Raw genomic sequence first — 17057 nt, forward strand, 5'->3', positions numbered from 1 at the left:
TCCTACTGGACAATTCGGATGAATTACGTTGGACAGTGCCAGTGTTAAAAGCAAAACAAGACATTCTTTGCATGCACTTTTCTTGTAACATTCAAAGCGGTGGTGATCATGTAAATGCGGCTTCACGGTTGTTGTAGCAAAGTGGATCGCCACGATTAATATTGAGGAGGACAAGCGTTTAAGCGATTTAATGCCCATTGTAATGAAATTGCTAACTACAGGGACCATATCCTTCAATTAGTCATCCTCCCACTTAGACTTATAAAACGTTCATTTGGCTTAAATTGGTACCACTTTAGTGCATTTGATGGTTCAAACCACATGAGGGTGAGTACATTATGACAGAAAAGTTTTCCCTTTTTTTTTTTTTTTTTGGCACCGTTGTATTTCCACACTGCAGTTGAGTCACTCTCTAGTTCACCTTATTAAAGGACATTTTTCAGCAGTCAGAGGTTTCAGTGAAACCTGTGTTAAACTGGAGACAGATTTTACTGGTGTGAGACATTTTTATATTTCAGAGGGAGAAAGTGACTCCAGTGTGACATTAAAACTGTCCCGGCACATGCATGGCTACATGTTCAGATTTAATTGGTTCCATTGTAGGAGTTCACCCTTTGTCATGCTGTGAGCTCTGTCTGTGTGCCTTTATGAGACATTAGCTTAGAAATATTATCTCACTGTTTGTTGTTAATGGCTGCTGTAGAATGTGTCAATCAGATGAATGAGCCATTAGGTCTTTAAATTTGTACAGCATAACTTATCATGACTGAATATAAATATGAGCCTAATTTGAATAAGATGCACTTGGAGGGCAAGCTCTCAGCCTGTGTGCGGCGGTTAGCAGTGCGTTTTTTGTATATCTTTTAAAAGTGAGTGATGTGTATGTGCCAATTTCTGTGTACCTATGTATTCTCTTTCTTTCATACATATACGCACACACAACGTGTTTAATATCTAAATGCAAACATGCCATAGTTTTCAATTGTTTCATTTAAAGCTATTCATAATTGCAACCCAAACCCTAATCCTACCCATAAAAGAAAACAAATTTGTGAGGCAAAATTGACCAATCCGATGGCAACGTTGACGTTAGTTCTCGTAGATGAACATGGACCATTTGAGTTTAGAGGGATTGACGCCGGTTGACGCTGTCGTGTGCAGGGTTATTGCGCACGTTTTTCTTTTTTTCTGTTTGTTTGGTTCGGGTGGGGGAGTTCAGGGTTTGATTGTTGCACTAATGGGGAATGTGGTCTGTATAATCTTGTTTTTGACACAATTTATTTCTTCTATTATATCAAAATGTCAAATGTTAATATGAGTGGGTTATCTTTCTCCACGTGGAATGTGAATGGGTTGGAGCACCCTATAAAAAGCATAAGAAATATGATATTGTGTTTCTTCAAGAGAGTTTTTTTGAAAATTTTGGGAAGATATGGGGGGGACATGTTTTCTTTAGTGCTGGCTCAGTTAAGTTCAGGGTAGTCATTATATTGATAAATAAACATCTACAATTCAAATATCTCAAACAGATTAAAGATAAATTAGGAGGAGTCATTATTGTTTTAGTTTGCATTCAGGGAATGGGAAATGGGGTAGATATTTGATGTTTTTGGGAGGCTCTCGAAGTGGGTCTGTGGAGAGAGAGGTATAGTTTAGAGTTGTATGTTTATGTGTGTGTGTATGTGTATGTCTGTGTATATTATTATGTATATATTTTTTTTATTCTCTGTATATCGTGTGTACTTAATGTAAGATCACTGGGATTCTTGATTGGGGAGGGGTAGTAGCGCGAGTTAATGTTGATTCATTGTATATATGTTTTGTTTTTCTTTGAACATCAATAAAAATGTTCATCACAAATAAGTATTTAGCTGTCACTCTAAGGTTCTTTTTACCACATTGAGCATTCTGTGCCCTTTGAGTCATCTTGGCTGGACGGCCACTTCTAGGGAGAGTAGCCACAGTTCTTAATCTGCTCCATTTAGTGATAGTTTGTCTAATTGTGGACAGATGAATATTAAGCTCTTTGAGGTAACTTTGTAACATTTTCCAGGTTTATGCAGAGCAACAATTCTTGATTGTAGGTCTTCTGAGAACTTTTTTTTTGCAAGGCATGGTCCATGTCAACAGATGGTTCTTGTGAATTGCAAATTCAGAATGTTTGAGTGTTTTTATAAGTCAAAGTAGCTCTAACCCAAACCTCCATTCTCATTTCATCAATTGGATGCCAGGTTTGCCAACTCCTGAATCTAATTAGATTTTGTTGACGTCATTAGCTTAAGGGTTCACATACCTTTTCCCAACTTACACTATGAATGAATGATGTATTTAATATGTACAAGAACAATACAAAACAATGTGCGTTATTAGTTAAAACAAATTAAGTTTGTTCATTATTTGTACTTGGATGAAGTTCAAACCAGATTTAAAGACAAATTTATACATAAATGCATGTAAATTCAAAGAGTTCACACTGTATGTGAACATTGAGGGGTCACCATCCCCCATTAACTCCTTGGCTACAATGCCTGTTTGGATAAAATTATAAAGAGAATAACATTTGAGTAGTTTAAGAGCTAATACATAAGTATTGTGATATTTATTGAATGTCAATAAGATGAAAAATATTTATATATAATTTGTGTGGCCATATCACCCAGCCCTATTATAGGCCTTTCAGCTAATTAGAAGTACATCAGTTATAAACCACAAAACGATTAATGAAACAACACAAATGGAAAAGGGAACATGCATAAACATCAAAACATTGTTTTGTTCAACAAATATTGTCATTCATAAATTGTATAACGTTTTTACATTTAAAACACATGAAAACTTGCACCCATAATAATGTGGAAAAAAAGCCCAGAACCGACTTTCCTGAAAAACCCTGAAAAAATAACACATTTAAACCTTTTGGTAAAATTCTGCATTTATAATATAGTTGACTCTTGCCTGACTGTATGCCAGTGTGATTTGTTTATGTCCACTTGTTTACCCATGAGCTATAACAAAAATATGATGATGGTGATAATTTACTCTGGAGGCTGGAATTCCCAAAAATGATTCTAATTTAAGAGTGATTTGAAATAAGTGTTTGAACTAACTTGTGAAACCTCTGCTAGAGAAAACATACCTTTGCACTGTTGGACTCCAAATTTAACAGTTACTGTGATAAAACCCTTGTGACAACTTTCCCCTGTGACAGCTAGCCCCTGTCTCCCATATGTTTCTGTGTGTGAAAACTCGCTACCATGTAAGGCATTTTGATAGATATTTATCTGTTCAACAAAACTTATGATCAGATTTCTGGTACTATTTTGGAATCACTAGTAGTATTGATCAGACTCACTCACACACACACATTCTAGAACGTGCTTCTGTTAGCAGGAGTAATGAAGAATCAATAAGTTCCAACTCCTTTAAATGCACAGGATTAATACTATTAAGAGTCACTCTATATATATATATATATCACACACACACACACACACACACTGCTCTCTTAGGATCCAGTCCATTAGTATTATTTTTGGTCTCACGTTATCAAAAGCTTTTTGCCCACAATGCACAGCACTGTAACCATGGTAACCACATCTAACTATCTGTCCATTTACACCTGGCAGTGACCATGGAAACCATGCACCATTTACCCATATTATACTCTTCTGTAACTATAGGAACCACAAAAGGTTTTGGGAGGGATGAAGACTCTAAATTGGTATTATTCTGAGTTTGCTTAACATGTACAGAACAGTGCGGACCATATAATCTCATCTTGCACTTAATTAAAAGTACTGTGGTGATATCATGGTACATGATAGTGTCATATGGCAATACCATGGTACTTTGATGTATATTATGATAACAACATTCATACAGTATAACAGGGAAGTTGCATGAAATATTAAAACATCTGGTCTGAAAAACCATAGTACTATGCCATAATACTTTTATTTATTTATTTATTTTTAAGTGGACTGTAGATGTATGTAGATCTCTATTTGGTTAAAATAAGTCTGTCTTTTTTAGTTGTTCCATGGACAGTTGTTTTCCTGATAACATTGCCCCAGTGCCTCAGTCTTTTTTCTCTGACACACACACACACACACACATACACACACAAAATCCTGTCCAGGAAGCAGTGTTGACAGGCATATTTGCGGAAATGTCACTTTGCTTGCTCCAAAAGCTCATATTGTCCCCTGGAGAGTATATTTAAGTCTATATACTGCTGTGTGGCTAACTCAGTCTCTCACGCTGGAGGATATTGAGTTATAATCATTAAATTAAGCTTTCTCTTATTTCTAGATATTTGAGAATTTCTCACATTCATCAAGTTTAGCACCAACCTCTGGTAGTCATACTCGGGCTTATGCTGTTTTCATGATTTACAACAGTCTAGAGTCAGTTTATAAAAATGTGTATGTTCAGGACTGCTGCCCTTGGTTTCAAAAAACAGATACAGACACAATCTAAAGCTGTTTTTGATTTATAAAATACTAATTGGTCTAAAAGTGAGTGATGACCACATGTGTTTCAAAAACACTCACATAACAGACATTGCACACACACACTCACACACACACACACACACACACACACACACACACACAAACACACTCACGTATCTTCAAAGGTGAAGTATAACTGCACCTTTGCTACGCATTGTCTCATGGGAGCTGAACCACACTGACTCTAACAGTGCTGATATCAGTCATAACTGTTTATCTACACACACACACACAGAACTCTGTTTGTGTGTGAGCTGTAATGGTCTCTGGAGGTGATTATATGACAGATCCCACATAGATTTAAAATGCACCTTTGGACCGTGTGTGTGTGTGTGTGTGTGTGTGTGTGTGTGTGTGTGTGTGAGAAGGTCATTCTTTGATGAGACTTAAACTGAAGGCTCAATGGGCCACAAGACTCATTCCTCACACACTGCCTAAATAGTTTGTGCACCCGTATGTTTCAAATTAACAGCTCCTCTGAAATCAACATAGCACCCTCACTTAAACAGATACTCACTATAACCTCCAAACCCTTATAGAGATGTTTTCCTACTGTGCAAACGGACATGTGTCCCCTTTAGGGCTGAGTAACTCGACACTCTAAAAGTCAAATGCTGAGTTAAACGCTTTATTAACACGAAGCGTGAGGTGTTTCAGAGTTCTGTACTGTGTGGAACCACAATTAAAGCCTTGACAGCTCTAAAATTATCAAGACTTAATGACTCACCAATCGTTAATTGAAGCAGGCAGTACTGAAATCCAGCATCCTGTCCTTGCATGTCTGAAAAGAAATTGAAAAGGAGTGAAATTTTTAACAATAAAGTTACAGTGAATTAAGTTTTTTTTTTTTAAACAATAATAATAAAAAAAAAAAAAAAAACATTAAATTTTCACTAGTTAAAATGCTAATTCTTTATATCAGATATGGAATTACTAATAGTGAAAACATTCATTCATAAAAGTCATTACTTGCAGAAATACCCATTCCTGATATCAAAAATAGAATTTCAACTAGTAAAAAACAGTCACTGACATCGGTCACTGCATTTTGTTAATTTCGTATTAATTGGAATTCCAAAACAATTATAATAATAATATATATATGTGTGTGTGTGTGTGTAATATATGTATGCATGTACAATATACAAATTCAAATGTTATATACAGATGCAAGGGAATGTAATGGCAGAAGAGGGATTGTATGTTGGATAAATAGACTAAACTGTGATTTGCACATAATTATTGCTCAACTGGGCAGTTTTAACTGTTCATCAGATGGATCGCCTGAGAGAAAAAACTGTTCCTGTGCCTGACGGTTCTGGTGCTCAGTGCTCTGTAGTGCCGTCCAGAAGGCAACAGTTCAAAAAGGTAGTGGGCAGGATGAGTGTGGTCCAGAGTGATTTTCCAGCCCTTTTCCTCACTCTGGTAGTGTACAGTTTTTGAAGGGAGGGCAGGGGCAACCAATAATCCTCTCAGCAGCTTCAACTCTAACCAAACACTTCCGATAACTGGAGATCAGTCTTTCACAAAGCTGTGGTGGAATTTTGGCCCATTCTTCTTTGCAGAACTGATTTATTTCAGCCACATTGGAAGGTTTTGGAGCATGAACTGCCCGTTTAATGTCCTGCCAAAGCATCTCAATCAGGTTCAGGTCAGGACTTAAACTAGGCCACTCCAAAACTTTAATTTAGCTTCTTTTGAGCCATTCAGAGGTGGACTTAATCCTATGCTTTGGATCATTCTCTTGCTGCAAAATCCGAGCTTCAGATCACAGACAGATGACCAGACATTTTCCTTTAGGATTTTCTGGTAGAGACCAGAATTAGTGTTTCCCTCAGTTATTGCAAGTCGGCCTGGCCCTGAAGCAGCAAAGCTTCTTCTCACCTTCACACTACCACCACCATGCTTGACCATAGTTGTGATGTTCTTTTTGTGGAAATCTGTGTTTGATTTAAGCGGGATGTAACGGGACCCTTGTCTTCCAAACAGTTCCACTTCCGACTCATCAGTTCACAGAACATTCTCCCAAAAGGTTTGAGGATCATCAAAGGTGTGTTTTGGAAAATTTCAGACAAACCTTATTGTTCTTCTGGGTTAGCAGTGGACTTCGCCTCTCCACACTTCCATGGATGCCATTTTTGGCCAGTGTCTTTCTGACGGTGGAGTCATGAACAGTGACCGTTATTGATGTGAGAGAGGCCTGCAGTTCCTAGGATGTTGTCCTTGTCTTTTTTGTGACATCTTGGATGAGTCGTCGCTGTGCACTTGGGGGAATTTTGGAAGGTCAGCCACTTCTGGATGGTTCACTACTGTGCCAAGTTTTCTCCATTTAGAGATAATGATTATCACTTTGGTTCTTTGGGAGACCCAGAGCCTTTGAAATAGCTTTGAATTTAATTCGACCTTGGCATAATGTGCTACTGGGTGAGACCTTTTAGCCACCTTCATGCTGCTGAGAAAGTTCTATTTAGGTGTTTGATTGAACAGGACTGGCAGTAATATTGCCTGTGTATGTCTAGTCCAGCTGAAACACCATTATGAATGCAGTTTCATAGATTTGGGGATTTAGTAACTAAGGGGGCAAATACTTTTTCCACACAGGCCCAGTTGGTATCGATTATTTTTTTTGCTTCAGTAAATAATATTTTAATTTAAAAACTGTATTTTGCATTTACTCAGATTGCCTTTGTTTTATGTTACATTTTGTTTACATTTTTTAAACAATTTAGTCTTAGATGTAAACAAAAACAGAAGAAAAAACTGTTTAACAGCACTATATATATATAATGTTATTGCAACTTGTAAATCTATCATGTTAAAATACAATAACATATATTAAAAGTTAGCATTTTCACTAGATGTAATTCAGTTGTTGATATCTGGATGTGATATTTGTAATGAAATGTAATTGTTGATATAAAACATTTTCATTTTTGTGTAAAGTTAATTGCTGATATGTGAAATTGGAATTACAACTTGTAGGAAATTAGAGGTCTTTAATTGTGTTTTGAACAGAAGTGAATGACGCATCCACTAAAAATCAACCTTGACACCAGTTAGCTAGAAGTAATTGCAAAAATGGAAAAGAAAATTATATTTAGTTCTGATTTAAGCTTTAATATTATTTGTTGCCTTTTGGTTTTATATTTTGTAATGTAATGAAATTCATAAATTTATAAGAGTAACCAATTGGACCCACTGTCTGTATACTTTAAGACTGAATGATTACCATATTCCAGGCCATAATATTTCCATGATACTCCAAGTTACTTTAAAGAATACCACAGTAGTACCATGGTACATGTCCCAAAACCATGATATCACCATGGAACATGTCCTAAAAATTTATAGTATTATCAAAGTCCTTTTTAATACTTTTCATGTTAGTAGAGAACAAATGAAAAAAAAATCTAATTTAAATAAGACTTAGAATTTTTTAAAACAGTAAGATGCAGAAAAACTGTTCTTTATACTCAAATTAGAAATAGTCCCAAAAAGCTGCACGTCTGTTTCTTTTTTTTTTTAAACAAGTGAAAGTATCAATGGTAATTTTGCAAGCTGGGCCTCTGGTAGCCTCTCAGTAGAACTGTTAGCTGGCAGGATCTTATGCCTGCTCTCAATTTCCAGCACACACACTTACAGCATTTAAAGAGATGTTGATCTGTTTGTGTTTAAGTCTGGATGAGTGGCTATATATTCATACAGTAATGTCGGAACACATTGTTTCATTCTGAGATTAACAGAGACCCTTCATTCAGGCTGTGAATCTTTAAAAGAGTCTTTACTGCTTTCGGTTTCTCTGAGTCTCAAGAGTGATCACAGTAAGAGATTGACAGAAGATTTTAATCTTGTTAATGTTAATTTATAGATTTACAATAGTTTATTGTATATTCATGTTAGCATGTTAATTCATGCATTAACCAATGTTAAAATAAACAACTTTCAAATGTATGTTAAAAGGAACAATAACCAAGATTATGTTGGTTATTAAATATGTGGGTTAAGGATTATGAGTAATATTGTAAAGTCCTGATATTATGCTTTTCTAACATCGGCTTAATCTGACCCATACCATTTCATTTAAAGGTATCAATATAAATTAAGATACAACTTTAGCATTTGTGGCATTATGTTGACTAGTCCCTCCTTTTAAAAAAAGAAAATCAAGGTTGCAGTGTGGCACTTACAATGGAAGTGAATGGGGCCAATCTTTGGAGGGTTTATAAGCAGAAATGTGATTTATGAGATAATAAAAGCACTTACATTAATTATTCTGTTAAAACATGTATTATTTGAGCTGTTAAGTTTTGTTTACATTACCTCATCATGGCAAGAAAGTTGTAAAATTGGATATAACTACAGCAAAAAGGATAGGAAGTGGTTTTATCACACTAAAACTATGCTAACATACATAATGTTCAAGTTTTGTGGCTATACTTTTGACATAGTGAGTATTTTAATGTTTACAGATTGACCCCATTCACTTCCATTTTAGGTGCCTCACTATAACCCAGATTAATTTTTTATTTTTTTATATATATATGTCTAAATATAATAATAATAATAATCTAAATACATTTTTTGTGGTAATCAGCATTATTCCACAAATGTTGTCGAGTGAGCTTCACATTTATTGAACACAGAATATACATTTAATACCATCTATCATCTATCTATAGTCAATGTTTTATTTTTTTTATGCTTTCGTGATTATATCCATAAATTCTATGTTGAGCATACAGCAACATTTGTGCATTCATAGCAATCACTGAACTGCCTAAAATAATGTGGTCTATTCTTTTCAGCAGGAAAGCGTGGTAACCGCGGTGATAGGGGTTCTCATATGCACTAATGGTGACTGGAGGCCTTTAAAGTACATTAAAAATTATGTTATCACCTTTTCTCACAACAAATTATGATCTCCCTCCTCCTCAAATCTCCTTTCATGAGCAAGCAGCTGTTTACATATCGACATTAGATGCTGCAATATATGCTTGGGCAGAACATTCGTTCCTTTCATGATGAGATGTGACAGAGAAAGGGTATTATCTGCTCATACCGATCTGTGTATCAGTGGTCTTAAAAGCTTTGCTGCATGCCCATCTTTTAGATCTGCCTTCTACATAATGATTCCTGCACATCATAACTGGTATTATAATCATCTTTCCCCCTCATCCTATCACTTTCTCACTGTGATGAGATTGTGAGAGGGAGAATGTCAGATGGAAAAGGGTGTGTTAGAGCAGGTGACCACTTTTTCATATTAATAATACATTACAGTGAAAAGCACTTTTATAACTGACACACTTTCTTGACCACAAAACATCAGCCCTTGTAGTGAGCTAGAATACCACAATGGGGGAAATTTACTACAAGTGCACACTTAAACTGTGAGTTGCGTGTTAACTTTCCTTTGAACAGACCTGCTTTCGTTCTCTCTCTCTTTCCATGTCTCATTTACCACTTAAAATAGATAGAAAAGAGTCCCAGGGTTCATCTCAATCATCTCCCTAGTTCAGTTGTCAGGGCAGGAAGTCTGCAATTTCTACACATGTCACATATTCATGTGCACTGAAATGTTTGCTCCCTAAAAATTCCCAGAATGCACTGAAAGATCCAGGGAGCATTGTTGCTCACTATGTTCTCTTTCCGGAAATGTTGTCAGGTCTTCTGAAGCCTCTCAAGTCATTAAAGTACAGACACAAGTGTAAACATACTGTCAAAGCCTTCAACAAACATTCTTTTAATTATTAGAGTTGTTAGGAAAAGATTTAAAAATACACTACTTTCTATATTTATTTATTTCTTCATTTATGTCATTTATCTTTCATAATTACACTGTACGTTTTAAAATCTACACCGAAAATGAAGTATTGTGTCATTTATACAGCGACGTTGCTGATTACCTCCAGCTGCATTAAAAAAGTGTGACCTCGTAATTGTGTTGCAGTTGAGTCGTAAGTGTGCCAATGCTCAGTGGATCAGTACCCGAATTCGTGTTCACGATATACCGTACTGATTTCCAACGTAGGGAGCTAGGAAGCTGATTGAGACACATCCCCAGTTATGACTGTCATTTTCACCCATGGTTGGTGTCTATTGATTCTTCTGACCTAGTTCTAGTGCTTTGTGCTCACAGCTGTTAGCCAAAAATGCAAAGAGGAAGCAGAACACAATGGTTTAAGAGGGTTATAATCCATTCTGTTCATTAAATTGGCTTAAAAGAAGCCAACATACTTTTATTCTACAGATTTGGTTTAGGATATTTTCAGAGTCCCTTAACCATGACCAAAATGTCCAATTGTAACTCTTCCTAGAGATTTCAATCTACATCCACGAAACTCGTCACAGACTTTCCGACATAGGTTCCTATAACATTTCTAACTGAACGGACTTATAGATTTCCTGAAATGGATGATCTAAAATCCAAAACAATCCCATCCACAGTTTTCTCAACTTACCACTTGGTGCCGCCATGATGATTCTAATCGCCACTGGACTGTTAATTGGTTCCAGTCTCCATAAGAAGATAAATAAAAACTACCAATATGAGCCTTCCAGACAGAAAACAACAACCATTTTAAGTGTTAGTTGTATTAAAAATGAGTTCAACTTCAACTTGTGCAGTGGTTGGCTGTCATAACAACTTGAAGTAATTTATGATAACAATGTAACTCACCTCAGTTCATAGCCTCACATCATAGCCTCACATCATGCACCCACTCGTTAAACTTCGTAGGGGTCAAGCACTGTCAAAAAATGTTCATCGCAACGTATCAGCACTAGGGAGCCACTTGCTTTTTTGACCATTTTTACACAGTTAATATGCTAAACATCACGTTATCTGCTAAGAATATATGTTGTATAAGTGAAAACACTGGAGTCCAGAAATTGAAAATATTTCGCATTCAGATGGTTTGGCCATGTTCCAATGGATTACGGAATGTTTGTGATTTCAAACTCCTATTGTCAAATTCCAACTGTCAAACCATTCAAATGTAAACACACACAAGACCTTTGAGCTGCTGTCTATTTATCAATCAATTGATTTAGCTTGCTAGCTGACATTTAATCCGTCTATCTGTCTGTCTTACATTCCTTTTGTCTGTCTGTCTGTCTGACTGTTGGGCCTGCAAAACCGTAAAACCTAAAGCTTTAAAAAAATGTTTTATACTATCAGGGCAGGGTTATTCAAGCCAGCATCAAAGTTATTCTTGAAAATGTACCTAGCTTTCTGCTTTAAAATCATTCTCACACATACACACATTTACTCTTCATACCTCAGTCAAACTCACACCTTCCACTTAAAGGCCCTGGTATACATCAATTACACAGTTGTGTGCACACAGCTTTGAAAGTATACCTCATGCGGATGAATGGACACGTTTGACACATCCGCAGTACAATTGCTTTGTTATACGCTACCAGACGTTAGAGGGCAGCACCGAGTCATGTCATTTACAGGACATCCACCATTAGAGGACAACAAAACGATGGAGAAGGTTATGTTCTTTGACTACTTTTTGACAGTACATCTCAACTGTGTGTATTGCCACCTAGTGGACTCTTCTATCTCAACAGCCAGCTGTGCGCATGCGCGTTTGTCTGTGCGGACTGAAAATTTTGGCTGACTGTACGTGAACCGCCACGGAACGCGGACAGGCGAAGTATACTTTGGGCTTAAACATAACTAAATAAGCTACTCAGTGCTGCAGCATTCTGTATTAGATTTGGTCTAGTTTCTATGTGTGTGTTAGGAATGTGAAAAATTTACATTTTCTAAATTGTTGAGTTGCCTGAACAACTAGTTGACTGATCTGTAGTAAGCAAGCCCAGTATTATTTGGCTGTGTATAAATAAGAAAAAAATCTAAAGATTAACCACTAATTGACTAGTCTGTTGTTGGACGATTTAGTCAACCATCTTGACTAAGTCGTCCAACAACAGGAGGTGAAGCGATAATGTGAACAAATCGCAGACGAATAGCCCTTTCACATTAAAAGCGGGGAGCATGATCGCCGTTAGCACATTTACGCCTTTACAATATGTGGCACTAATTTTACAGCAGAGCGGTAGGTGGTGCAAAGCATCTTTCAGCTGATCTGCCCTTCGCCCATCACACATGAGAAGAACTACTTGACAAATTCAATAGTAGACAACCATGGAATCACAATAGGAAAGACCAAGCAAGCGAGTTCTCTTGCGAAGCGATTGGAAATACAGTAGAAATTTTGTACAAGCTGCAGTAGCGATGACAAATGTGTTGTTGTTTTGCTCAATGAGGAAGAAAACAGTCGAGACACTTTTTCAGTTCACCCTCTGGACAAGTTGACTGACAGTATTATCATGTGGAAAATCTGAGGGGTGATTAGAAACAATCAGGTGTCAAATTTAATGAACAGTTAAAATATGTTTTCAGTTTAAACAAAATTAATTATATTCCACTGCTATATACTGTATATACTTGTTTTATGTAATGCACAAACATAATGACTGTTAAAACAAATGGTGTCAATTGGAACAATACTGATTGCATCTTAGTGCCATGTTCAGTATATTTACTTGTTATACATTTGCTCAAAACCCTGTACGATACAAATTATCACCATGTTTTTGCTATTCAAAAGCACTTTAATACAAAGACATTTATACAGAGTGCACTGCAAGTCACAGCAATCATACCAATATAATCAATATTTGGCAAAGAAAAATACTTAATATCTGTTCAATATCAACTTCAGCAATTAATGTGAGTGGTCAAAACAGCTTTATGTGCTTTAGCACCACCAGTTGCGGTAGGTTTGGTAACTGCAGTGGTTCCTGATACTCATATTTTTTTAGTCGGGGCATTTTATCGGCTAGCGAAGGAAAAAAAAAATCAACACAATCACCATAAAAATAAACCTTGCTTATTCTGCACATGAATGTTCAGGTGTGAATGGCTCCATCGGAATCCATTGTTTCAATTCAATATGTTAATCGTGGCGAACATTTGAGTTTGGTGGTGAAAGACATTTAGTGTGTATGTACAGTATAATTCCAGTTACCAGACTCTTTGTCTGACTAGAGAGTTATGCCACTGTTTTAAATCACTCCAGCTGTTGGCAGTGAATGAGCAATCTCATGATGGGGTCAGTGGGACATCCTGTCATGCTCAGTGTGTGTGTGTGTGTCTGTGTCTGTGTGTCTGTGTGTCCAGTTGAAACAGAAATATATGTCTGGACAGAACAAATGTAAGTGAGTGTAGCTGACAATGGAAAATAAATTTTGCACAGGTACTGTAACTGCCCTGTCAGCACATACACACACACACACACACTCTCAAGCGTGGTTTCATTGTTCATCTGGGTATTGTAATGCATTTAGATGTTGGAAGGTTATTCTTTTAGCCACTCCGGAAGCATTACAGTGGTTCTTCATTGATCCTCTTATTGGATTAAATGGCTCCATGGTGTGGACGTATTTGCTGTGTTTTTGATGTGTTTGTATTGATTGGTGCGTGTTTCAGGGCTGAGTGTTTCGAAAGCAAAGAGAGTTCGGTCAAGGTTTTTGAAAAAAATCAGGACTTGTGTATATAGTGAATTTCTTTTATTAAAAATGATATAACCGGGGGCCTGTGTAGCTCAGTGAGTATTGACGCTGACTACCAAAAATAGAGTCACGAGTTCGAATCCAGGTTGTGCTGAGTGACTCCAGCCAGGTCTCCTAAGCAACCAAATTGGCCCGGTTGCTAGGAAGGGTAGAGTTACATGGGGTAACCTCCTCGTGGTTGCAATTAAGTGGTTCTCGCTCCCAATGGGGCATGTGGTAAGTTGTGCGTGGATCGCAGAGAGTAGCATTAGTCTCCACATGCTGTGAGTCTCCAAAGTGTCATGCACAGCGAGCTATGTGATAAGATGTGCGGATGGACTGTCTCAGAAGTGGAGGCAACTGAGAATTGTCCTCCATCACCCAGATTGAGGGGAGTGACCGTGCCACCCTAGTAAGTATTGGGAATTGGGCATTCCAAAATTGGGGAGAAAAGGGGATAAAATTTTTTTACTAATTAATTAAATTACCAACAATTGGAATGAAACGTTAAATCGTGTATTTGGTATGTGCCCCCTTTTTCTATACTCCATGTTATACCAGCATGATTTAAGAATCTGCTTAAGAACATCTTGTGTGTTTCAATGGAAGCAAGAAAATCTGACCTTTTATATAAAGGAGTTAACATAGTAAATGTCACAAATTTGACTAGTGACCTAGATATAGTGCAAAATCTTTCTCCAAATATTTTGATGTTTATTTCTGTTTTCCTAAAATGTTTTTCCAGCTTTAAATTCTGAATCCCAGATTTTCAATGTGGACTCTACACATACTTTTTAACCACACTGTATTTTTATATGTGTGCATTGTTTGCAGATTTATCTGAAATCTTAAATGATCAACAGTCCTCTCAAATGACAAAGTTTATGTTGCATCTGAGTGTTTTAAACAGGACATCTGCTCATGTGTAAAAATCCCAGTTGTTCTCTTCTATATCATAAACGCACTTAACATATGATCATGGAATTTTAATAAGAGGAAATGGAGTCTGGCTCCACACACACACATGCTCATCTGTAATGTAAAATAAACTGCTGCTTGTCTGGTGAATTCTGCTGCAGGCTTTGTAGATCTGATTTGTGGAGTATAGGAGCCCTGAGAGACCGTGTGTGTGTGTTGCCCATTTAGGGATCTGGACCATCTGTGCACAGCGTGTGACATTTTGACCTTTGTACGCATAAAGGTAGTGGGGCATATCTAGGTGACCTTTAGATAGGTTCACACTTCCCACACCTGTCATTTCAGAGCAGAGAGGATCAAAGTGATAATGATGTCATGTTGTATCTCGGTGTGGGGTTGTCACAAGACCAACATTTCAGTAGTCGATAATAAAACAGTAGCATTTTATGTTTTTTTTATACCCGTTTCAATTCCACGTCAAAACAGACTTTCATTTAGAAAGTTATATAGTAGAATATAAATCTTAACAAATTGAATTAAAACAGCCTTCAGGTATTTCTCAATTAATTTAACATTGCTTTAAAGGAATATATGCCGGGTTCTATACAAGTTAAGCTCAATGGACAGCATTTGTATTAAAACCTTCACATTTCTGCCTTTAAATTCTCCCAAAATTGGCCCCTTCACTTCCATTATAAGTGCCTCACTGTAACCTCGATTTTTGCTTTTTTGTTAAGTAATTTGTACATTTTACAGCCTATATACAGTATATAGCACTTGAGGTCTTATAGTTAATACTTTTTTTTTTAAATATTGTAATATTTATATATATATATATTGTATTAACTGTATATTGTACAGCATACAATCATTTGTTTTTTATAGATAAAATTACTGAAATCAAATTTGGATTTTTTTATCTGATTAATCACATAAATAATCAAAGTTTAATCAATTATCAAAATAATCGCTTTGTTGCAGCCCCAGAAAACAGTGAAATGGGGTGCGTGTACCAAATTTAGCCTGTCCTGCTGTGATTGTAGAAAGACTGGTATTGTTACAGAGATTATATTTTAGTATTGACTTGGCACCGAAGTACTTGTACTTTTCTACATAACTTGCTGGTGTTACAGGCTGTCGCCGAGCAACCACGAACGAATCCAGCGTTTACGGCAGGAGTTCCTTCAGATCAGACAGGAAGAGGTGGAGCCAGAAGATCACCACCGCACCTACAGCCTAGAGCAGCCATGGGTGAGTGTATGAGCTGTGTATGTGCGCCCCTGACACTGTGGACATACTGCCCTATGGGTTCCCTGATTTCTGGGAGCTCCCGGGATGGAAAAGACATTCCAAGGTCTCCCTATGCGGTTGCATACAAGACCACTAGGCCTGAGTTAATGCTAACTGCTAACCTGAGACCACTGCATGCAGGAGCATGTGAAAGCTGACACTGACATTATCCTCTAACAATGCTAACATCACCTTGTGTTCATCCATCTGGACTGTTCACTCATTCATTTATCTGTTCATCTGATCTTCATCCATATCATTGCAGCAATGACTTCTGGGGGGGTGAAAATGTGTGTCAGAGTATAAAAAATCTTAACAGCATTTTTAGACTGAAATTGTTTAATTTTTAAGGTACTGAAACAAAATCCAGATTATAAGAATCTGGATTGAGTGTAAACTATTTTGTATATTAATCTGTATTCAGGTAAGTAATTTTATGCCTCTAAAATGATGCTGAAGGACCTATTTTTTGCACTTGAAGATCATTTTCATTAAAATGGTCCTGTCCTTTATTTCAGAATCTTTTCTTTGTGTTACGTAGTGTGCAATGTTTTTAACATGAACTCATTTGTAATCATCTTTCCAGTGAAAGTGTTTAAACCAATTCTTGTTACACATGGTATTATGTGTATTTTCCTTCATGTAAATTTCTCTTTTTAAATTAGTAATTTCATCAGTTCCCTGGCAGACACCTTTTAATGTATTGATTTTTTTTTAATGCATTGTAATGGTAGTGATTATGTAACTATTAAACAACATTTTAGA

General features: G+C 36.6%; 1 protein-coding gene across 2 annotated transcripts in view; it reads left to right on the plus strand.

Moving 5' to 3' along the window:
- The window catches only part of LOC127649294 (partitioning defective 3 homolog), a 119379-nt gene that overhangs the window by 92007 nt on the left and 10315 nt on the right, over positions 1 to 17057 (plus strand). For both annotated transcript variants that reach the window (XM_052134339.1, XM_052134340.1), the window contains one exon: positions 16136 to 16253. In XM_052134339.1, the coding sequence (XP_051990299.1) occupies positions 16136 to 16253 (118 nt within the window). The remainder of the gene's footprint in view (positions 1 to 16135; positions 16254 to 17057) is intronic.

This window comes from Xyrauchen texanus, chromosome 9 (genome assembly GCF_025860055.1).
Source record: "Xyrauchen texanus isolate HMW12.3.18 chromosome 9, RBS_HiC_50CHRs, whole genome shotgun sequence".
Lineage (NCBI taxonomy): Eukaryota > Metazoa > Chordata > Actinopteri > Cypriniformes > Catostomidae > Xyrauchen > Xyrauchen texanus.